The sequence below is a fragment of the Stomoxys calcitrans genome, chromosome 1, assembly GCF_963082655.1.
Source record: "Stomoxys calcitrans chromosome 1, idStoCalc2.1, whole genome shotgun sequence".
Lineage (NCBI taxonomy): Eukaryota > Metazoa > Arthropoda > Insecta > Diptera > Muscidae > Stomoxys > Stomoxys calcitrans.
The window spans coordinates 133,326,107-133,352,247 of NC_081552.1; the positions used below are offsets into that span (position 1 = coordinate 133,326,107).

The 26,141-nt window shown below is 39.0% G+C and overlaps 1 protein-coding gene across 1 annotated transcript in view; it reads right to left on the reverse strand.

Moving 5' to 3' along the window:
* The window catches only part of LOC106089744 (fat-like cadherin-related tumor suppressor homolog), a 737,514-nt gene that overhangs the window by 246,136 nt on the left and 465,237 nt on the right, over nt 1-26,141 (reverse strand). The window contains exon 18 of the mRNA XM_059363292.1: nt 6,373-11,683. Coding sequence (XP_059219275.1) covers nt 6,373-11,683 — 5,311 coding nt within the window. The remainder of the gene's footprint in view (nt 1-6,372; nt 11,684-26,141) is intronic.

Genomic DNA, 26,141 nt, shown 5'->3' on the forward strand with positions numbered 1-26,141 from the left:
GCACCGTCTATACCATTAATCAAATACGTTACGTTACGATTCGCCCCATCTTTGATGAAGTACGGTCCAATGATGCCACCAGCCCATAAACCGCACCAAACTGTGACTTTTTCTGGATGCATTAGTAGCTCTTGCAATGCTTCTGGGTGATCTTCACTCCAAAACCGACAATTCTGCTTATTTACGTACCCTTGAACCAAAAATAAGCTTCGAAATGAAATGAAAAGGTAAATACCTGGGAATTTGCCCAATTTACCGGGTAAATACCTTTTGGGTATTTACCCATCGCCCATCTCTATCCATGTATTCTTTAACTTCTGAATATACCCCACCGTAATAGGTTTCGAGGAAAGAATATTCCTTAGTCTAGAGGCCTCAGATGTAATCTCCACGGAGCTGAAGAATTATTCTCAGGATTTGTTTTGAGCCTTTCACAGCTCGCCCATATGCTTTCTTAGCTCAGCCTAATATATGTCCCAATCGTGTGGTGCTCTTGTGGCTTTTGCTCTGTTGAAGAGTTTTCTGCAGTCCTTCCTTAAAACAACCAGCTCTGGGGTCCACCATGGCGGTCGCTGTTTGCCCGTTGGCTTGGCACTAGGTCATGCTGACAAAAGCAAGTCATTTAGGTCCTTCGTGATCCGCCTCACCATTATGTCCATATCCTCCTGCCTGTTCCTGGTAATTTATGGTTTATCCCCTTTATTACAAATCGCCAAATTGCAACTTGTAATATATTCGAAACGCAGCTCACCCCTTTCGTTTACATACGAACTTCCCCACATCTAGTGATGTGCATTAGCATCACTTCCTACAATGAGGCTCTTCTTCCCTACAGAAGTGGCTTCAACCAGCAACTTAAGGCAACTCTGAATCGTGTGCCATATAAAGGGAAGTCAGCCAGTAATGGGACTAATTTATTTCAAGGCTGGCTACTACTGAATCTTCAGTGCTTAGCAGCAGAAGAAGATAAACATTTAGACTACACTTTACAAGAATACAGGCACTGTAACTCCCATTCCCCGTACTCTAGAGTAGTTTAAATACCGGAATTCTTAGTCCACGAATCATTCCTCCACACACCCATGGTTCCTGAATAAGAACCACGTCAAATCCCCCTGCCATTAAGAGGACCTTTAGTGCCGCCGAAGCGTCCTTACAATGGTGGAGATTTATTTGTAGAAACCGGACCATAGTCAGGATTCAGAACTTCCACCACCGTTGTGTTAGCCGCCAGGAGTTCATTCTCACAAAATCCAGTAAGCTTCCAGGGGCATGTGAAAAAGCAGAGGAACCACTCTTCCACAGGACACTGGACACTTGCAGTGTCGACGATTCCTCCATTTATGCTTCACTAGCTGCTGCTGTCAAAGTACTTTGAGCCCAGTCCAACCGGATGACCCACCCACACAGGGCTTGTCGGGTCCCGTTTCAATGCCTTCTCCCCTGTCTCGATTGTGGCAGGGAGATTTTCAGTCTCCTGCAATCCGCCAGACCTTAGCGATGTGGTCGATAGTAACTGAGGCGAGTGTTCAGCAACAACTGCTGAGTTGTCTCCTGATTCCTCAACCCCACCGTTTCTGTAGACCTTAAGTTTCAACTTTTTGAAACCATAGGATACAACTCCTTCAGACTTGTCACCATCAGACTAAGTCTAAGTCTTCCAAGTATGAATTCAGGATCTGACGGAATCCTTGGTATCCAAGCATGCGCCATTGGTCGAGAAGGAATATCTTCCTCCTTGACTAAATCTAGTGCTGCACCTGGCAAGATCTCAACAATCTTTTTTTGCGCACAACTATACATTTCAATTGAGCGTTGATCCCCGAAGGCAATTAGTCTGCATCGGCCTCGATACCAGCCTGCATCGTCACAAACTAGATCAGAGCCAAGAAATTCCGCAAGAACATCGGAGTATACTAATAACAGTCCATTGACTATCTCACTCCAATTATTTCTAGGATCATTCGTACCAAGCCCCTCAATAACCCGAAGCCGGTGCGTCTTCTATTATTCCAACCTCCAACCTGGTTTGCCGGGGAAGGCCGGTGGCTTAGGCAAATTATAGGCATGCGATGATAGAATAGGTTATACGTCAAAAGCAACTGCTGACCAGTCGTCTGCCGGCTACTGGAGCAGCCGCTCCACCAGTCGAGGTTTCAGTAGCAGACAACATGCTACGGCTTGATACCACCACCGCAGCTGTTGGATCTTTGGGGTCCATTCTAAGCCTACGCCCGGGCTCTAGGCCTGCCACTTCACTGGAAACAGACGCAGATCATTAACCGCCTAATAGATACTACCATCGTAGCTATCCTTGAGTGACTTAAATTTTTCTTCCAAAAATAGTGACCTGTTACGAGTTATTCTTGCGAAATAACAGAACGTCCGCTACTCTCAACGGTTCAAACAGAAAAAAAAAATAGAGATTTCTAAAAATATGTTGAATTAAACAAAAACGAGCTCTTATACCCTCCACCATAAGATGGGGGGTATACTAATTTCGTAATTCTGTTTGTAACTACTCGAAATATTCGCCTGAGACCCCATAAAGCATATATATTCTTGATCGTCGTGACATTTTATGTCGATCTAGCCATGTCCGACCGTCTGTCCGTCCGTCTGTCCGTCCGTCTGTCCGTCCGTCTGTCCGTCCGTCCGTCCGTCTGTCTGTCTGTCGAAAGCACGCTAACTTCAGAAGGAGTAAAGCTAACTTCCGAAGGAGTTGAAATTTTGCACAAATACTTCTTATTAGTGTAGGTCGGTTGGTATTGTAAATGGGCCATATCGGTCCATGTTTTGATATAGCTGCCATATAAACCGATCTTGTGTCTTGACTTCTTGAGCCTCTAGAGTGCGCAATTCTTATCCGATTTGAATGAATTTTGGCACGACGTGTTTTGTTATGGTATCCAACAACTGTGCCAAGTATGGTTCAAATCGGTCCATAACCTGAAATAGCTGCCATATGCCCGATCTTGGGTCTTGACTTCTTGAGCCTCTAGAGTGGCAATTCTTATCCGATTGGAATGAAATTTTGCGCGACGTTTTTTATTATATTTTCCAACAACTGTGCCAAGTATGGCGCAAATCAGTCCATAAACTGATATAGGTGCTATATAAACCGAAATGGGATTTTGACTTCTTGAACCTCTAGAGGTTGCAATTATTATCCGTTTTGCCTGAAATTTTGTACGACGGATTCCCTCATGACTATCAACATACGTGTTTATTATGGTCTGAATCGGTCTATAGACCGATACAGCTCCCATATAAATCGATCTCTCTATTTTACTTCCCCGAAAGGACACAATTCTTATTCGAATTGGCTGACATTTTACACAGGTCTCCAACATATAATTTAATTGTTGTCCAAACCGGACCATATCTTGATATCGCTCTAATAGCAGAGCAAATCTTTTCTTATATCCCGTTTTGCCTAAGAAGAGATGCCGGGAAAAAAAACTTGACAAATGCGATCCATGGTGGAGGGTATGTAAGATTCGGCCCGGCCGAACTTAGCACGCTTTTACTTGTTATTTTATTATTATTATTAAAGACTTTTTGCTTACACAGAAGACAGGATTCACTAATAGAAGGTTCGGTCGCATGCGAAAACATAAAGTGGATATGCCCCCAACATCATTAAGGATGTCAAATCAGCCGATTGAAAATGTCATCATATAGGAGAAAATGTAAAAAAAAGAGTGAATGTAAAAAAGAGAAAAAGTGTACATCCTCAATGCCAAGTATTGCCAAAAATTATAGAAAATTGTATATCGGCTGATCGTGAATCAGTGAAACAGCAAACAACTTGCCTATAATATCTTATATCAAAAGTGCCTTAAAATTTCAAAACAAATAATTGCTGTGTTTTATTTTAGTATTACCATAACCATTCCATTAAGGAAAAGGGGCAAACTTTTCACATACCGCTGAGTGCTGTCCGATTTAAGTTTACGCTCAATGATAAAGGGCATCCTTTTTATAGGACACCGCTTTGTGGAGAAGTTTTTACATGTCTGTTCCTTAGTGGAATGTTCATGGACAAAATTTGCATTGCAATTTGCATTTGCCATACCAGATGGTGCAGTACCTCAGAAATTTCGCCTTTCGCCATTAGGAAGGGACAACCACCAAGAAAAGTCTGCATTAACCTCTGGCCTTTATTGTAGTATTTTATAGGGGAAATCCCGACTAATCGGTTATTATTGTATTTTATCGTATGATAACTTAAAACCTGACTCGAGAAATCTGGTCAATGCGATGATGAGTAAAGGCTACCGTAGAATCGTCCATTAAGAACTAACGCCACTGGGGGTCACCGTGGGCAAGCATCTTAGGCATACCATTGGTGGCACCACTCAACGCAGAAATGGGTGGATGACCCTTTTGATGGTCTGATGTCCTACGAAGGTGCGATTGACCTCACCCAAACGCATGTTAATTTCGACACGTGAATCCATAGTTTGCCCCTGTTCCTTAGTGGAATGTTCATGGGCAAAATTTGTATTTCTGAATCCGTAGGATGATGATGGAACTAGCAGTGGCACGTAAAGAGCTAGCGTAAATACACACTTTTCCTTGCTAAATATTTTCAGTTTGGTTGACATAAATTTTAAAGTAGTTTGGGAGCAAATTTAAATGAGCGCAAAAGAAAAAATTTCCCGGCCGAACTTAGCACGCTTTTACTTGTTATTTTATTATTATTATTAAAGACTTTTTGCTTACACAGAAGACAGGATTCACTAATAGAAGGTTCGGTCGCATGCGAAAACATAAAGTGGATATGCCCCCAACATCATTAAGGATGTCAAATCAGCCGATTGAAAATGTCATCATATAGGAGAAAATGTAAAAAAAAGAGTGAATGTAAAAAAGAGAAAAAGTGTACATCCTCAATGCCAAGTATTGCCAAAAATTATAGAAAATTGTATATCGGCTGATCGTGAATCAGTGAAACAGCAAACAACTTGCCTATAATATCTTATATCAAAAGTGCCTTAAAATTTCAAAACAAATAATTGCTGTGTTTTATTTTAGTATTACCATAACCATTCCATTAAGGAAAAGGGGCAAACTTTTCACATACCGCTGAGTGCTGTCCGATTTAAGTTTACGCTCAATGATAAAGGGCATCCTTTTTATAGGACACCGCTTTGTGGAGAAGTTTTTACATGTCTGTTCCTTAGTGGAATGTTCATGGACAAAATTTGCATTGCAATTTGCATTTGCCATACCAGATGGTGCAGTACCTCAGAAATTTCGCCTTTCGCCATTAGGAAGGGACAACCACCAAGAAAAGTCTGCATTAACCTCTGGCCTTTATTGTAGTATTTTATAGGGGAAATCCCGACTAATCGGTTATTATTGTATTTTATCGTATGATAACTTAAAACCTGACTCGAGAAATCTGGTCAATGCGATGATGAGTAAAGGCTACCGTAGAATCGTCCATTAAGAACTAACGCCACTGGGGGTCACCGTGGGCAAGCATCTTAGGCATACCATTGGTGGCACCACTCAACGCAGAAATGGGTGGATGACCCTTTTGATGGTCTGATGTCCTACGAAGGTGCGATTGACCTCACCCAAACGCATGTTAATTTCGACACGTGAATCCATAGTTTGCCCCTGTTCCTTAGTGGAATGTTCATGGGCAAAATTTGTATTTCTGAATCCGTAGGATGATGATGGAACTAGCAGTGGCACGTAAAGAGCTAGCGTAAATACACACTTTTCCTTGCTAAATATTTTCAGTTTGGTTGACATAAATTTTAAAGTAGTTTGGGAGCAAATTTAAATGAGCGCAAAAGAAAAAATTTCATCAAGACACTGAATATGATTCGGCGAAACTATCACTATAAAACTAAGATATTTTTGAAGGACTTGAAAGATTAGGATTGGCCTAAAGTGTGTTGGCAAGCAGTACTAATCGTTTATTATTGCTCTGACATTATGACCAAATGCCACCGCCGGTGGGTCAGATCCTGCGCCCAGTAGCGATCGCAATTTTCAATAAAAAATTCAATTTCAAAGTAAGAGAAGAATTTTGGAATATTTTCGATTTTGCAAAAATTTGGAGTGCATTAGGACTTATTTCGTTGGGGGTTGTACTATGTAAAGCGGAGGAGATTTGCTACAATATTCCCTAACCCTATGTTAGTTTTTCACACTACAAAAATGTCAAAGATAACATAATACTTTTATTAAAATTGTTTCCTACTGAATGAAGTGAGTAAATGATTTTGCTTCAAAATATTTTATCTAAGAAAATACCGACCGATGGCCATGCCATGAACAAAAAATTCTCTTAATTCTAATTGTATACATAATTCTAATTACTTAATACATATTTAAATACATTTTCCTTACCATTGTTGAGTTTATTTTCGCAGAATGTCTTTAGCTGTGTTTGGTCACACCAATCCGTCTTGTAAGATGATACGGAGGCTTCTGATATGTTTTCGTTGTTAATATTTACATTTTGTTTATTAAAACTTATTTTTTGATATTCGAAAGGTATATTCTCAAGTTCATCCCCAGCAGATCCGTAGCTTCTTAATATGTCCAAATTATTTACAAAGTTAGTGTTTGCTGACATCATATTATCTGCGGAGGTGGGTGCATAGCTCATTGGCCGTTGATTTACCTCGAGGTTGTTTATTTTATTATTTTGTTTATTATTCTTTTCTTTTGCTAATAATGAGTTAAGAGTTGTTTCTTTGTAGCTATTTTTGAGATGCCGTGAAGCGTTTTTTTTGGATATGAAATTCTTTTTGTACACCATGCAACAAAGTGTTATTAGACACAACACGAAAACAAATGAAGCTCCACAAACAATGCCAGTGATGTTTTCAATAGAAAACTTTCTAATTTTTGTGGATATGGAATTGGAATACAAAGGATCCCCACAACTAGCGCCTGTTAAGTACGACGGGCATATGCATCGAAAACTTCCAGCTTCATTTATACATGTAGCTCCACTTCCACAGGGTTGGTTTTCGCATTCATTTACATCTACTTCACATGTTGGACCCGTAAAACCTCTGCACATACAATGAGAAATACCATCCCCTTCTTCGCACATGCCTCCGTTTTTGCATGGATTAGGCGTACAAAATCGTCCATACTCACATCTACTTCCAGATAAGCTCGGTGGACATGTGCATGAATAGTTATTTGGGCCATTGTGTTGGCATAGACCGCCATATAAGCATGGAGCAGATGCACAGGGATTTAAGTCGATTTCGCATAATCTGCCTGTGAAGCGTTCTGGACAGATACAGTTAAAGTTCTCACCGAGATCCTGACAAATTCCAGCATTTAAACAAGGCTGTCCACCACATATTCCAAGATTAACCAATATTTTCGTTGGATCACAAAGAAACTCGACGTTTGTAAATCGAAGGGCGGCTACACTAATTCCGCCAGCTATTATGTAAAATGGCAATTTTTCTTGGCCAAGAGTTATATCTGCCATGCAACCAATAAAGCCTCTTTGAATGTCCTCATACCCCTTTATAGTATTGTGAGGTATGACTTTCGCGCCAACAAATATGTCATTGTTTTGAAGGTTTAAAACTGAGTTAATGCCTGGCGCACTACCCTGTGATGAATGTTTGTTATCGACCACAATTTTAGCCGTGTTAAGAATTCGTTCTATTTTTATTGTATGCCATTCGCCGTCGGATATATTAACACTTGATACTATTACAGTTCCTTCCCCGGAACCTAGGTCAAACCGAAACTGAACCGCTCCATTGACAATTTCAATTACACAGTAATCGATTTGCCCGCTAGCATAAACAAGTGTCCCCGATTGTTGTACCGTTCGTAGTTTTAGGGATAATGAAAGTTGATTTTCTATAAGGCTTTTAACCGCCGACGTATCTATTTTATAGTGCGCGTAACTCTTTCCACTAAAAGACACGGATGTTTGAAGTTGGGAGCAATTTTCGTGTTGACATCGTAATGATTGAATTTCACAAAATTGACCTGAAAAGCCAATGGGGCAAATGCATTGATATCCTGCAATTGTATCTGCTGGCCAACATTGCTTTTGGGGTGGACATGGATCTGATGAGCAGGCGTTCACTGGTTCCTCACATTTATTCCCATCGAAACCCTGTTTACACAAACAAGTATTGATAATTGCAAACTTGGGAGCTACAAAACTTATAACGTCTGTGTAAAACGTATTCGACGTACTTTTGTCAATAAATAATTGATTTTTACATTGCCCATGCATGCAAACATCTACAATACATTCATTTGAAACTATTTCATCAATTGGAAGATTGGAATTGTCTTCAATCTCATCCAATCGGTTTGACAGCCTATAGAGGACTTCATTAGGCGTGTAGTAACTTTCAGAGCTGGGCTGAACTTGTTGTTTTCGAACAGCAAATACGACATCTAGAGTGCCAAAGGAACGTCTTTGCCTTGCATTGGATGGAGATGGTGCTTTCTCTATATTCAAGGAGTTGTGAGTAGCACTCTTTTTTTTATTTTGGTTAAGCGCAATTATAAATATATCCTTCTGTCTGCATCGTAATACTTCTCGTATAGTTTTAAGAAACATCTTTCGATGGCGTAGAATGAAATCTTTTGGAGTTATTTGACTAAACTTCATGATGACGGCATTTTTTACCATCTCAGATGTTATCATTTCTACGTTAACTCGAACAATTGTATGGGAGTGATACTTTCCATCAGAAACAGTTACGTTGATTTGATACATCCCAATATCTAAATTTGTTATTGCATATATTTCACCAGTATCTCGAGATATGTTAAACAAATTGAATGTAGAATAGGATTGATCATTATTCGGCACAATCTTAAAAGTGAACGAATCATATTTATCTTGATCAGTAACATATATCCTTCCTAGGAAACCACCAATAAACTCATCTTCATATGAATTAATAGTAATTTCCAAAGGCGTAATTACTGGTGGGTATTGACTTTCTTCAATTATCTTAACAGTAACCCATGTATCGGAGTAGAGTGGCGGATTACCATTGTCAAAAACTCTTATTTGCAGTACATGATGATCGAGAATTTTATGATTGAAACGAACTGCTGTACACAGACGCCCATCCTGTTCCAAGCGAAAATAAGCACCTTCGTTTCCCCTTTTAAAATCAAATGTATACGGGCTAGTATTGGGAAACTCATCAGCGTCGAAAACTTCGAACGAAGTTACTACGAAGCCCAAAGGCTTATTCTCTTGTAGAATAACAGAAAAATTTCCATTCTTAAATATTGGAGGGTTGTCATTAATGTCCGTAATATCAATGAAAACTTGGACAAAACTGCATAATTTGGGAGAACCTTTATCACAAGCTCTTATTTCCAGCACATATGAAGAAATGTTTTCCCTATCCAGATCTCTGAATGTATAAATATTGCCAGAAATCTCACCGATTCTAAACTGATTAAAACGGTCTCCTCTCTCAATGCCGTATTCTATTTCCCCATTTTTATTGCTATCTGCATCGGTTGCAATAACTTGGAGAAGCTCATCACCTTTTTTGGAATTTTCCGCAACCTTAATGCGGTACACGTTTTGTGAAAACTGAGGTTTGTTATCGTTGACATCCAATACGGTGATATTTACGAAAGCTTGGCTGCTTAAAGGCGGAGTGCCGCCGTCAATTGCTTGCACAGTTAAATAAAATGATTTAGTCCGTTCATAATCAATTTCTAAGATTAAGATTATTATTCCATTTTTATTGTCAATTTTGAACTTTTGTTGTTCATTTCCGCCAATGATATAATATCGAATCTCAGCATTAATTCCAATGTCTTTTGAGGTAGCATATACTTGTATAATTTCAGAACCAATTGTTGTGTTTTCCCACACCGGAGACTTATATTGTTTAAGTTGAAATTCTGGCGGGTTGTCATTGATGTCAAGAACATGAACAACAGCATTAGCTGTGGAAAATAGTCTCGGATAGCCGTTGTCCTCTGCTTTTATGGTGCAATTAAATACAGATATATTTTCTCTGTCGAGTTCCTTCCTAAGTTTTATGATGCCGTTTAAGGGATTGATTTCAAAAAAGTCACTGTTATCCACAAAAGAGTAAGTGATCTTCCTATTGACACCAAAATCCTTGTCTATTGCGTGCACTTTTGTAACTATTGTATGTACGCGGGCATCCTCAGATATGCTGGATATGTATTTTTGCATTGAAAATTTAGGAATATTGTCGTTGACATCATCGACTGTTACAATAATTTCACATATACATTCCTGAAGCAATTCTTTTCCATCTTGTACATGAACTTGAAGTATATATTTGGAGCGCCATTCTCTGTCAATTTCATGCGCTACCTTAAGGACTCCTTCATTCTTATCAACGTAAAAATGATCAGAGTTGTTTCCAGTTATGTAGAATCTAATTTTATTATTTTCTTCGTCGTCCAAATCTATAGCATTTACTTTTAGGATTGACGCTCCAACTGGTATGGATTCATCAATTGTGACTTCATATCTGGGTGTTATACATATTGGATAGTTGTCGTTTATATCTATTACGTATATTAATAGGTTTGCATATGACACAAATTTTCCATCAGTCACAGCAACACTCAAATTATACGAAGAGGACTCTTCTCTGTCGAGTTTTCTAGACACAAAGAGCTCGCCGGAACTTGCAATTTGAAATTGTGATTTATTATCACCAGAAACAATGAAAAAGTTTAAGTTATATTTTTCAACATCTAGATCAGTTATCAGAAGACGATTTAAAACAGTTCCTGGCAAAGCATTTTCAGGCACAGAAAATGTTAAAATATCGTCTTTGAATTGTGGCGCGTTGTCGTTATAATCAGTAATTGTTATGGACACTCGAACATTTGATATCTGTTTAGAAGCGCCGTTGTCACTTGCCACAACATTAAAATAGTACTCCGAACACGTTTCTCTATCTAATATACCAATCTGTGTAATCCATCCCGAATAAATATCTATTTCGAAAACATTGTTGTAATTGTCATCTTCCATGTAGTATCGAATGTCCCCATTTGGTCCCTCGTCAGCATCAGCCGCTGTTATTTTCATAATAGATGATCCTTTTTCGTTATTTTCTGGAACATCTATATTATAGATTAGGTTAGAGAATTTCGGGTAGTTATCATTATTGTCTTGAATGTGGAAAATAATGTCAGTATAGGCAAATAAAACCGGTTCTGTTATTGTTTCAAACACTGCCACAATATGCTCCACAGCTTGCATCTCCCGATCCAATGCTTGTATTAGTATTATATCTCCATTTTCCGTTATTGCAAATGTTGTTGATTCGGACGCTAATGAAAATTTTGCAGAAAAGTTCCCAGATACTTTAAGTTTTGTTAAAATGGTGCCAGGCGCGCATGTCTCCTCGATATTCATGTTCAATTTTGTTTTTTCGAATGAGGGAATCACAACTTGTGATCCGACAATTTGCAGTGTTACAGGTATGTAATTACTTCGCTTTGTCGGATATCCGTTATCAGAAGCTCGTACAAAAAATTGGATAATTAAATTCGATAGATTTGTTAGTGGCTTCGTTACAACTATTTCTCCGGCAGTTGTTAACATAATATATTCTTTCCATGTATAATTAGCTTCTAAATTTTTTAGCGAAAAATCAATCAATCCGTTTTGGCCTGCATCTAAGTCAAATGCTACGACCTAAAAGAAAAGATAAGAATATCTATTATTTAATAAATAATTAGACTTGATCCGAAGGTATTATTGTACTAGTTTGGTGAGGTTAGAAATGTTAAAACCTCTATTATCGTTATCTTATTTATTATTAACCAATGGGTGAATCCCATTGTAAACAAATACAGGACTCCATTTAACAAATGATGTTGGGGAATGCATCCACCTGGAACAGTGACAATACACCAAAAAGGAAAAGGATGTAGTGCTTATTGACATTTGCCTTACATCTTTGGATGTCAAAGTGGATGGGGAAAAACATTAGCCGGAAGTTGATTCCACATACGAACGACTCGGGCGAAATAAGAATTCTCTCTATAATGCATTGTGCGGTCCGCTGGCCAATCAATTACAAACGGGTGTGAGTTCCTGGAATGTTTGGTATCCCAGACATACATCCTTACATCAGAAATAAGAAGACGAATATCAGACGAACACACACCATGAAAGTACGGATAGAACAGCGCCAAACAACCCACATTGCGACGATGATGAAGGGAGGCAATAGAGTTGGATACCCCACTGTCCCCAATCAACGCCATCGCTCTCCTCTGTACACGGTCCAGTAGCTCCAGGGATGATTTTGAAGCTCCAGCCCATACATGTGAGTTATACTCCATTTTCGGCCTTATGAAAGTGGTGTAGATGTTAAGAAGATCAGACGGAGTGAAGTAATTCTTACACCGTTTAAGGAAGTCTAAGCACTTGAATACTTCGAATACATGTTTAGCCAAACGGACATCACTTTGTACTTTCATGCCCAAAACATCAAGAGCTTCTGATTGCTCAACATCTAAAAATATGCTAAATATCGAAGTTGCCAGATTTTGGGTTATCATAATGTGACATAGACAATTTCACTAAAATCGGTGCAACCATTTCCGAGATCTGGCGTTTTTGAAAATTGTGGTTAGCGGGGGATTCTTACTTTCAGCGAAGGGCCAAACTCTAGCAACTGTGAAAATTTCATGAAAATCTGTTCAGCCGTATTGGAGTATATTCGGAACAAACAAACAAAGCCTTACACTTTTATTTTTATATAATAGATTCGATTAGCAGCTCATCCTTTTCAATAATATCGGACTTCCCAATATCTGGTGATACACATTAACATAACTTCCAACAATGATGCTTCAAGGAGCAACTTAAGGCTTGAAGGCAGCATCTCTGAATCGTGTGTCATACATAGGGAAACCAACCAGTAATGAGATTTTTTCATTTCAAGGCTGGCTTTTACCGTATCTACAGTGCTTAGCGAAGGGAAAATAAAAACAATCTAAACTAAACGAACCACTCTTCCGCCCATAGTTTCTGGATAAGAACAACGTCAAATCCTGCTGCCACCAGAAGTATCTTAAGTACCGCCGAATCGACCTGAAAATTATGGAGATTTATCTGCAGAAACCGGATCATAGTCAGGACTCAGAATTTCCAGCACTGTTGCGGAGTTCATCCTCACAAGATTCGTTCGACCTTGTCAGTGTTGAGTTTCCTTACACATCCAGGGGGCAGCTACAAAGCATTGGCACAACTCTTCTTCAGGACACTGGACATTTGCGGTGTGGACGATTCCTCCTTAGATGCTTCACCAGCTGTTGATGCCGCAGTACCTTTCGAGTACTCTCCTTCCTCTCTGGTGCACACCTTGAGTCCAATCAAAAGGATGATACCCTACCCACACAGGGCTTTTCGGGACCCATTTCGACGCCTTCCATTCGTGTTTTGATTCTGGCAGAGGGATTTCAGTCTCCTGCAATCCTCCAGAAATAAGAGATGTTTTCGATCGTTCCTCAGAAAAGTGTTCAGCAACAACTGCTGAGTCGTTTCCTGATTCCCCAACCCCACCGCTTATACAGCGGTCAAAAAAAGTATTCATCATTCAATGTTTTTTTTTTAATAAGTCTACAAAAGACAATTGGAATAAAAACATATTAAACTAATGATGCAGTAGTGCTTGTGTGATATATATGTACACAATTTCATTGTTTTTAAAGAAAAAAATAGTATTTATTGGAACAAAAAGGGTCATTTTACAGCTGAACACAAAAAATTAAACAAAAAAAGTATTCATCATTGCAAAAAAACAAAAAAATAAATAACATAATTTAAAAAAATTAATACTTTGTTATTCGACCACCGCGTCTTATAACTTCTTTTAAACGGTTTGACATCGATTGGACTAATTTAGCGGTTATATTTTGGTCTATATTAGTCCATTCCTCCATTATCACCTGTTGCATTTGACTCTTGCTCGAAAAATTGCGCGTTCTCAATTTGCGTTCGAGATGTTCCCAAAGATGTTCAATTGGGTTCAAGTCGGGACTTTGAGGAGGAGTTTTAATGACTTTGGGGCAGTTATACAGCATCCACATCTTGGTATTTAAAGCAGAATGTTTGGGGTCATTATCTTGATAATATTGAAAGTTATTACCAAGCCCAAGTTTTACAGCACTATCTTTTAAATTCCTCTTTAAAATATCAATGTAATACTTATGATCCATTACTCCATTAATAATTTCAATATTTCCCGCTCCTGAAGCCGCCATACACCCCCAAACCATTAAACCACCTCCACCATGTTTTACAGTAGCAACTGTGTTTCGTTCTTCAAGCTCTGTATTTGGTTTTCTGTACACTATGACCTTTCCATCGCACCCAAAAAGATTAAACTTGCTCTCGTCTGCAAAAATGACTGTTTTCCAAAATGATTCGGGCTGTTTTACATACATTTTTGCGAAGTTTAGCCTTTTCACTCGGTTTATTTTATTTATAAAGGGCTTCTTACGTGCAGTTCTTCCTCTGTAACTATGCCTTTTGAGTGTATTTCGAATTGTTTGTGTAGTAACTTCCTTCCCTAAATATTCCATAGTGTTTTTACGAAGAATGGTCGCATTTGTCTTCGGAGTTTTCTGAACTTGCCGCACTAGCCAACGCACATCTCCAACTGAAAGTGCTTTTGGTCGACCAGATCTTGGTTTATTGTCAACAGTTTTCGTTTCTGTCCACTTTCTGATGATGGATTGTATAGTAGATCGTGGTCTATTTAATATTTCACTGATAGTTTTTTGAGTTAAACCATTCCTGTGGTGTTTTATTATCAAAACTTTTACCTCATCAGAAACCTCGTTTTGCTTACGACCCATTTTGACAAAAACTATATTTTCAATGAAATTAAATATTTGCTGTCAAGGGCAAAGCCTCCTTTACTAAATAAAACAGAAAAGGGGGATTCCCAAATAATATTTGAATTTGACTTTGATGATAGCACATCAATGATGAATACTTTTTTTGTTCTGTTTTTGGTGTTATTATATAAAATTGCATTTTTTGCGCTAATTAAATTTATTTTTTGAATTTATTTTAAAACATATTACGAAAAATAAACTATAAAAATAAACTTTAAATTTTCTTCAATTACCCAAAATAAGTGAATTTATTATCAATTTTGCTAATGATGAATACTTTTTTTGACCGCTGTATATACCTTCAGCTTCAACTTACTCAATCCCTAACACACAACTCCTTCAGGCATATTAAGGTCTGCAAGACAGACGAAGTTTAGTACGAATACTGCATGTTTCTGATCGCCGTCATCCTCATCCAATCTATCAATCTTCCATGCGAAAATATTTATGGTATTAACATTTTTTTTTGTTTACAAAAAATCTTTTGTCAATTTGGGAAATTTTGAATCGTCATTGCAAAATGTCTTCTACCATTTGGTTAAAATTAAAAAACAAGTAAAAGCGAGCTATGCTCGGCCGGATAAAATCTTATATACCCTCCACCAGAGATGGTATCTCTTTTTAGGCTATGAATCGATGTGGACCATACATGGTTTGGATGCTGGCAGAAGTCATTGTGCAAAATGTAAATCAAATCAGATAAGCCTTTAAAAGCTCAAGAAGTAAAATCGGGAGATGGGTTCACATGGGAGCTGAATCAGTTTACTAACCGACTTAGACCATACTTGGCATAGTTGTTGAAAGTCAAAACAAAACACCTCATGCACAATTTCAGCTAAATCGGAAAATAATTACGCACTTTAGAGGCTCAAGATTCGAGAGCGGTTTATATGGCAGCTATGTATAGGTTAGGTTAGGTTTAAGTGACAGTCTGCCATCAGATTCACTTAGACGTTCTCGTCCATTGTGATACCACAGGAACAGAAGAAGGAAGATACCTTCCTATAGTTGAAACATCCAAATCTGGTAGGTCTAAGGAAGGACCGCAGAAAACTCTTCAATGAGCAAAAGCAACAATAGCACCACACGATTGGGACATATTTCCAAGGAAATTACCCAACTGACAACCTGGCGCAAAAAGAGGTTGTTAATGGTATGCAATCGTCGGAGTTTAATAGGGAAATTATGGCTGAACCGAAAATCCTTTGGGCAATAAAGTGTTTCGACTTCTCTAAGTCGGCAGGCCCTAATGATGTATCATCGGTTGAATTACAAGCTGTGTCTGATAGACTGGTTCACTGGCTTAGGGATATATACTCTGCTTGTATCAGAATGTCATATATACCTGTGGGATGGAGGGAAACGTGTAGGGGACACATTACACCTCTTCGAGGTGTTCCTCTGTTGACCCATCTTTTTAGATCCACAGATCCCAAACCTGCCGTAATGTATTTTTTAGTAAGGAAGTTATTAATAAACTTTCTTACAGTAGAGTTGATGCCTCGAAACTTCAACTCCTTCATGATTGACGTCGGTTTTACATTATTGAAAGCAACTTCAATGACAAGAAATGCTACCATTGTATATTCCTTGACAGCGAGAGAACCATCTATATAGCCGACTAAGTCGTAAAGGGCCGTTTCAATGGATTTGCATTTACCATATGCATGCTGCTGCCGCGATAGGTAATCTCCAGGGATTTTTGCTCTAAGACATGGGTCTATCAACTATTGCAAAGTCTTCAGCATAAAGGATGATAGACTAATAGGACGAAAATCTTTCGACTTTGTGTGGTAGTGTTTTCCTGCTTTCAGAATGAAAATAACCTTCGTGTCCCTCCATCCCATAGGTATATACGACATTCTGATACAAGCAGAGTATATCTCCCTAAGCCAAGGAAGCAGTCTATCAGACACAGCTTGTAATTCAACTGGGCCTGACGATTTAAAGAAGTCTAAACTTCTTATAGCCCAAAGGATTTCCCTGATAACCTCCGACTAGTGTATACCAGTGACAACCTCTTCTGGCGCCACGATGACCGTTGGAGAATTTTCCGGGAAATACGTCTTGACGAGTAGTTCTAGACATTGTTCATACGTTCTCTGACTTCTGAATATCCCCACCGTAATAGGTCTCGAGGACAGAATCTTCCTTAGCCAAGAGGCCTTAGATGTATCCTCCACGGAGCAGCAGAATTCTACCCAGTATTTGTTCTGGGCCTTTCACAGCTCGCCCTTATATTTTCTTAATCCAGCCTTATAGATGTCCCAATCGTGGGTGTTCTTGTGGCTTTTGGTCTGTTGAACAGTCTACCGCAGTCCTTCCTTAGACCAACCAGCTCTGGGGTCCGCCATGGAGGTCGCTGTTTGCCATTCAGGGTTTTCGTGATCCGCTTGATCACTACGTCTATAACCTCCTTAGTTTCCACTTCCTTTTCTGGTCTAGAAGGGATATACGTGCAGAATTTGTGCCGAAATTTATCCCAATCCGCCTTTCATCTGTTTAGCCGAGGGACCACTTCTGCAGTATTTTCCCCAAGGCTGAAACTAATATAACGATATTCAGAGAAGCCATGGTTATCCAACACATGCCAGTCGCATATTCTTGGGCTTATATCTGCCGATACAAAGGTTATATCCAGTACCTCCTGCCTGTTCCTGGTAATAAAGGTCGGTTTATCCACTTGATTACTAATCGCCAGATTGCAACTTATAATATATTTCGTTGACATTCGAACTTCCCTATATCTGGTGGTGTGCATTAGTTTCTCTTCCTACAATGAGGCATCTACCAGCGACGTAAGGTTTGAAGGCGGTTACTCTGAATCGTGTTACATATATAAGGAAGTCAGCCAGCAATGCAACTTGCTTATTTCAAGGCTGGCTACTACTAAATTTTCAGCATTAAGCGACGAAAGACGAAAAACATTTAGACTACTCTTTGCAGGAATACAGGCTCTGTGTCTCCCATTTCCCGTACCCTTTAGTAGTTTAAATCCTGGAATTCTTAGTCCAAGAACCATTCTTCTACATCAAATCCCCCTGCCATCAGGAGGATCTTTAGTGCCGCCGAAGCGGCCTTACAATGGTGGAAATTTATCTGTAGAAACCAGACCATAGTCAGGATTCAACTTCCACCACTATTGTGTTAGCCTCGTCTTCTGATTCCACCAGGAGTTTATCCTCACAAGATTCGTTAGAACTTGTCATGAAGAGCTTCCATACGCTGGTGAGAAAGCTCTTCCACAGGACACTGGACATTTGCGGTGTGGACGATTCCTCCTTAGATGCTTCACTGCTGCTGCCGTCGAAGTACTTTTTGAGCTCCGTGCTTCCCCGCTGGCGCACACCTTGAGCCCAATCCAACCGGATGACCCATCCAAACAGGGCTTGTCGGGTCCCGTTTCGATTTCATCTCCTCCTGCCTCGATTGTGGCAAAGAGATTTTTAGTCTCTTGCAATCCGCCAGACTTTAGCGATGTGGTCGATAGTTCCTCAGGCAAGTGTCCAGCAACAACTGCTGAGTCGTCTCTTGATTGCCCTACAAACCCTTCAGACATGTTGAGGTCTGCGATACAGCCGGAGTTGAGTACGAATACTGCATGTCTCCGGTCACCTTCAGCCACATCCAATCTACCAATCTTCCATTCGGTGTATGAAAGATTGGGATTACATTCCTTTAGTCTTCCAAGTATTGATTCAGGATCTGAAGGGTTCCTTGGTATCCAAGCATGCGCCATTGGTCGAGAAGGAATATCTTCCTCCTTGACTAAATCTAGTGCTGCACCTGGATAGATCTCACCAAACTTTTTTAGAACACAACGATACATTTCAATTGAGCGTTGATCCCCGAAGGCAATTAGTCTGTATCGGCCCCGATACCAGCCTGGATCGTCACAAACTGGAGGAGACTCAGGAAATTCCGCAAGAACATCGAGTATACGATGTTCCATTGACTATCCCACTCCAATTATTCCTAGGTATGCAGCCCTGTTCTTCTCCCTTGTCGACAACTGCCATCACCAAACTATCCCTAGCGACATTAGCAAAGGTTCTTGGACCCATCTTACTATTGTTCGCCCTAGTTGATTTAAGCAAGGGATGCCTTCCAGATGACCGCAGCATTTTGGCTGACTGCGGTGAAGTTTCAGAATCAGGTTATGAACTGATTTGGACCTTAGTTAGGGTAGGAAAGGCTTAAGTGGAAGTCTGGCATCAGACTTACTTAGGCGCTTTCGTGCACTGTGATACCACATAGACAGGAGAAGGAATATGCTTTTTAGTTCTTGCCGTTGTACCATCTAGATAGCTTTAAAACGTCCAACAACATGCGAACGTTCACATCCACTAAATCAGACAAGTTCTCAAATAAATGAAAACCTAAAGTGGAACTCCTTCTGACGGCCATTGCGGGACATACACATAGAAGGTGTTCTATAGTGTCTTCTTCTTCAATCAGTCGTTACTGGCAACCTTCAGTCTGTCAGCATGTTTTCCGATTAGACAGTGACCTGTCATGACGGACACAATGACTAAGACGTCTGTTCTAGCCAGTGATAGCAAAGCGGTAGACCTCTTCAAGTCTAGATTAGGCCTCATAATTGTGGAATGCTCACAGCTCCCTCATTCTGATCATCTATCATACGTTGTCCATCGGGTCTGATCATGAAAATTTAGCTTACATGTCGCTAGAGGCATACCCACAGATTCCAGTTCCCCCAGAATATGTAAGGTAGTTCCCAGTTTCGCAAGCTCGTCCGCTTTACGATTCCCTGGAATATCTTTGTGGCCCGGCACCCAGAAGAGGTTAATATTGAACTGTTTAGCCATCTCGTTGAGAGATGTGCGGCAGTCCAGGGCGGTTCAGACATTTTATCTTAGCCATTCCATCATTTCCTTAATTGTAAGGATCTCCGCTTGATACACACAGTAGTGGTTGGGTAATGACAAGTTCTGGATTTTTAGAGTTCACCCCAAAGTCCACTTGGTCGTCTAGTTTGGAACCATACGTACAAAAGTCTATGGCAAAACTGGTGTAAACAAATCACGTAAGTTTCGTGTTTTGATTCACTGTCAAACATCTTCAGTTTGGCCTATAATTTAACCATGAATTGTCTTATATACGAACAACGCTTGCAAATTATTGAATTTTATTACCAAAATGAGTGCTCTGTTATGAAAGTTCATTGACCGACGAAGTTAATTTTTGGTTCAATGAGTACGTAAGTAAGAATTGTCGATTTTGGAGTGAAGATCGCTAAGAAGCATTGCAAGCTACACCAATACGGTCATTGGACCGCACTTCTTCACAGATGATGCGAATCGTAACGTAACTGTGAATGGTGAGCGCTACCGTGAGATTATATCCAACTTTTTTGCCCAAAATGCAAAAGCTTGACTTGCATGACATGTGGTTTCAACAAGACGGTGCCACATGCCACTCAGCACGTGTAACAATGGACTTATTGAGAGGCGAGTTCGGTGAACATTTTATTTCACGTTTAGGACCGGTCAATTGGCCGCCTAGATCGTGCGATTTAACGCCTTTAGGCTACTTTTTGTGGGGCTTTGTTATACCTCATATCTAAACAGACAATTTCGCTTCAAGCATGAAGCATTCGTGAGATACCAGCCGAAATGTTGGAAAGAGTATGCCAAAATTGGACTAAGCGGATGAACCATTTGAGGCGCAGTCACGGTCAACATTTGCATGAAATAATCTTCAAAAAATAAATTATATAGATCTCACTATCGATTCAAATAAAGATTGCATGCATTTTTCTGAATTTTATGTGTGTTTTTTTTATTTTTTTAACTTTTCGATATATATATCATAGAGAAGCTCAAACGTTTCCTTTTCTGAACATTGCCCATACGTTGCACAGTGGAATGGGGGGGAAAAATAATGGAAATAAGTCTGTCATTTTTGGAACATTAAGGAACAGGGGAAACTTCTAAGGAATAGGGAATACTTCTCTTATATCAATGAGTGCAATTCGATTCAAGTTCAAGCTCAATAAAAGGAGTCTTTTTTATTTATGAATCCGAACGGCGTGCCGCATAGTGACACTACTTGGTAGAGAAATTTTAACATGGCAGGGGATAAACACCGCTGAACATTTTTCTAATGTTGACGCCGGTATTTGAACCCAGGTGTTCGGCATCATAGGCGGACATGCTAACGTCTGCGTCACGGTGGCCGAATATCTTGCAGACGAATATCTCATCAATAAAGTTAGTGTATATTTTGGCAACATTTCTTGATGGAAGTACCCCAAAATCCCCATATTGGGGAAAGATGTTTGCAAAATTGGCATTTTTCAGTAAAATGGCCGCAGAGACCTCAATCCGTGGATAGCGGAAAAAATTTCTTCATGTAATTAAGGACCACTTGGGATAACAGAAATATGTTATAAAAGTGGGAGTTTCAATATTGCGTATGGAGAACTCAAAGGAGTTTTTCAGTTTTTTCGTAAAAAATGCCAATATGGTACTGCTAGAGTCAGCACAATTTTTAAAAATTGCATTTTAAACGCATCTACATTAAGTACTCTTTATATGAGTATGGTAATATGAGCCAAATTGAAAGTTAAAGGTCAAATTTTCTCTATAGAGACGAAACAAGGAAATTGTATTATTTGACAAAAAAATGACAATAATCTACGTGTTTCACATTTTTTGATTTGTAGGTTAGGTTAGGTTAAAGTGGTAGCCATCAGACTCACTTAGACGTTTTTGTCCACTGTGATACCAGACAGGAACAGAAGAAGGAAGATACCTTCTAGTTCCTACCGTTGAACCATCCAGATCGCTTTAAAAAACCCAACAACTTGCGAAAGTTCGCATCCGCTAAATCAGACAAATTCTCAAAGAAATGAAAACATAAAGTGAAACTCCTTATGCCTGCCATTGCGGGACACACACACAGTAGATATTCCATAGTCTCTTTTTCCTCGAGACCGTTACTTGCAACCTTCAGTCTGTCAGCTAGCTTTCCGATTAGACAGTGACCTGTCATGATGGACACAATGACTGAACAATGAGTGTTCTAGCCAGCGAGAGTCGAGCGGTAGACCTCTTCAAGTCTAGGTTAGGCTACATAATTTTGGAGTGTTCACAACCCCCCTCTGTGCCCATCTGTCATACCTTGCCCTTCGGGTCTGATCCCGGAGACGGAGCTAACATGTCGCTAGAGACATACCTACAGATTCCAGTTCCCCTGGAATGTGTAAGGTAGTTCCTAGTCTCGCAAGCTCGTCCGCTTTACAACTCCCTGAGATATCTCTGTGACCCGGGACCCAGAACAGTTGAATTTGGAACTGTTCAGTCATCTTGTTGAGAGGTCTGCGATTTCTGCACATTTTCCAGAGATTTGATAGCTGCTTGGCAATCTGAGGACATATTTATGCCAATCGTCGTTATGACATGGTATCTTAGCAATTCCACCCCTTCCTTAAAAGCAAGGATCTCCTCTTTTTTTATTATTTTTTATCGCATCTATCATAAATGAAAATAAATTTAAAAATCTTAATATAATATTATTCTAAAAAGTTTTACTAATGTAAATAATCTCATTGTGTTTACCGTTACTTAGAATAATTTTGGATTTACAATTATTCATAATATTATTTTATTTTTAACATTTTCTGTAGCAAATTTTGTACAAGATTCAATGTGCTAGCCGTTCTGAGGCGCATATTTCCTTCACAATTCAGAAGCTCTTGAGCAAGAGCGTTGGTGTGAGACTTCAATTTATTTATGAAGTCCAAATGTTGATTTCCTCCTTCCCCATGCTGTTCCCCAGAGCTGTATGCCATTAATCCATATTGGTTAACTTATACTTTTATAAAGCAAAACTATTTATTCAAGTTGAAGATTTGTATTGTGACCAATGAGCCAATGCAGGTGGCTTGTTTAAAGCTCTATTATACTTGAATTTCATAATGCATACAAATGCCCAAGGAATCTAGTATCTTCCACCATTAAAGCCAAAAAATTGTTTATTTTAGCAGACAATTTCCGGAGGCTTTAAAGACAAATGATACGTGGAGGCATATTAAGTTAATTGGAATAGGAAGCGATAATTGAAATAGGAAGCGATAAGTTTATGATAATGTGGATTTGGACGCAATTAATGAAAGCTTTTTATATAGATCTCTACTAAGGTCCAATATTGACTTTTATGGGAATGTATTTAGTATTATTGTCCGAATCTGCTTTTTGATTTCGAACACTTTGAACCATTTGATATCATCGACGCCGTCAAATCAATTAAATCCAATGCTGTGGGATCTGATCTAAGTGATCCCAAATTTTTTAAAATAATTTTCCCCATATTCTGCCCTGTTTGAGGGATTAAAAATAAATAAACATAGAAAAACAAAACACAAATTTGATGAAAAAGCAAACTTTCATTTTTAATGCCGTCGAACGAATGTCAACACAAATGATATACAAGAATACAATATCAGATGGTAATGAAAGTTGTTGCGTTGTTGCCACCCGATGTGATCTAGTGTAGTTCACGTAAATGTTGTAGAATTTTGATTATCTAGGTTAGAATTATGAACAGCAATGATATGCATTTCCTATTTTTGGCCAGGTCATTTACATATGATATGATGACTTTTGCACCGCCGTTTGCTCGTAGAGATTTGTTTCACGTGATGAAGCATTGTTGGCAGTAGCAAATGAAATCGATTAGTAGAATCATGTCACGTAGTACATTCACATAAAATTGCATGGCATCTGGGTTCACGTGATGTAGTAATTTAAGCTTTCCAAATGGACACCAACATTTTTTGCACTGGATCACTATTTAAAGGTTCGAAGGACCATGTTTAATCTCGGCCCCGTTAGGGGAAGATTAAAAATAAATAAATATAGAAAAACAAGACACAAATTTGAGGAAAAAGCAAACCATCATTTTTATTGCCGACGGTAGAATGTCAAAACATATGATATACAAGATCTGATGGTAATTCGCGTTGTGATCTAGTCCACCGATGTGATCTATAGTAGTTGAGGTAAATGTTGTAGATGGCGCTGGTGAAGAGCAGTTGATGTCGCTTAAACAGAGCTGTTATCTACAATCCTGGAAACAGGCAAGAGTAGTCCCAAATCCCAAAAAATAATCAAGAATTTAAACCTATTGCCATATTTCCATACAATTCGAAGATATTTAAACAGCTTTTGAACAAACAAATTTCGAAGCATATTGCGGATAGTTCACTTTTAACCAACCTCCAATCAGGATTCCGCCCGAAGCACAGTTGCACAACTACCCTTTTGAAAGATGTTGAAGATAAAAGAAGTTATATTGACCGCAACAAAATCACTTTTCTGGTTCTCTAAGATCACTCTAAGTCGTTTTGATCCCAAAATTCTCTGTCTCAAACTTAAAATTTTCCGAATCTTCAACAAATCTGATTCTTTCCTATCTTTCTAATCGTAGCCATTGCGTATCATTTGAAATCGTAATCCTAGATGCCTTCCAGTTTCACGCGGCGTCCCACAAGGTTCAATATTAGGCCCTCTCCATTTTTCTTTATGCAGCAATGTCCTTCCCAAACGGTTGCATATGTACGGCGACGATGCTCAATTGTATAAAAGCATGTCAGCTGAGAAAATAAATGATACCATAGTTCGTCTGAATAACGACCTTGACAGAATTGATGCGTGGGCAAATGGCCTTCTTTTGAATCCCACAAAGTCAAAATGCATACCCATTTCTAGAAATCGCACGATGTTGCCGCTAAATCTTAACATTTCAATTAATGATTCTTCAAACGAAATTGTGACCTCAGCGAGTAATCTTGACGTAGTTTTTAATGACAAATTAGTATGGGCTAATCATATTAACTCGGAAGTTGGCAAAACGTATGGTGTATTAAGGACCTTATATATGAGTCGCTCGTATACTTCCATGGAAACCAGAATGCTTCTGGCAAAAACACATATCCTGCCAAAACTTTTATATTCTTGCGAAACTTTTTTAAATTGTGAGACAGTGCTTAAAAACAAATTACATGTTGCCTTTAATAACGTTGCTAGATATGGTTTTGGTTTGCGTAGGAGAGATCGGATATCGGACTTTGCCAGACAGATATATCGAGTCGCTTTCGATGCATACCTAAAAATACGTTCGCTGCTGGCACTACACAAAATAATATACACAAATAAGCCGTTTCATTTATCTGCTATACTTCGTTATGCTAATTCTAGTAGAGGCAAGCAAGTGATTCAAATACGACACTGATATCGTATATCAGAGCAGTTTTTTATTGGTGCAATACGCCTCTGGAATACTCTCCCCAATAATATTTAAACTTTAAGTAACGAAAAACAGTTTAAATCTTCGATTTTTAAATCATTCGATTTTTCTGAACATTTCTAGCCAGTTTAAAGATTTCTTATCTAATTATTCTTATCATATCTCATATAAAACAAATAAAAAGGCGTTAAGTTCGGCCGCGCATACATGTAAACCAACTTTCGTCAAAATCCGGTGAAAATGCATACCTTATGCCCCATAGCAGCTATGTCGAAATATGTTCCGAATACTTATAAATACTAGTCGTTGTTCACCTGTGTATTACAAAATATTGGTCTTTTAAGTAGCTATATATAAAAATAAACCGATCTGAACCATATATGACACGGATGCCGAAAAGCCTAAGATAAGTCACTGTGTCAAATTTCAGTGAAATCGGATTATAAATGCGCCTTTTATAGGGTCAAGACTTTAAATCGAAATCGGCGGATCGGTCTATATGGCAGCTATATCCGAATCTGGACCGATCTGGACCTCATCTGGAATTGAAGAAGAATGTCAAAGGACCTAACACAACTCACTGTCCCAAATTTCAGCAAAATCGAATAATAAATGTGGCTTTAATGGGCCTAAGACCCTAAATCGGCGGATCAGCCTACATGGGAGCTATATCATGAGTCCGATAGTCCGATATGGCCCATCTTCGAACTTAACCTGCTTATGGACAAAAAAAGAAACTGTGCAAAAATTTCAGCTCAATATTTCCATTTTTTAGGACTGTAGCGTGATTTCAACAGAAGACGGACGGTCATGGCTAGATCGTCTTAGATTTTTACGCTGATCAAGAATATATATACTTTATAGGGTCGAAAATGGATATTTCGATGTGTTGCAAACGGAATGACAAAATTAATATGCCCCCACCCTTCGATGGTGGGTATAAAAATCAATTTGTGTTTGTTTGTTTG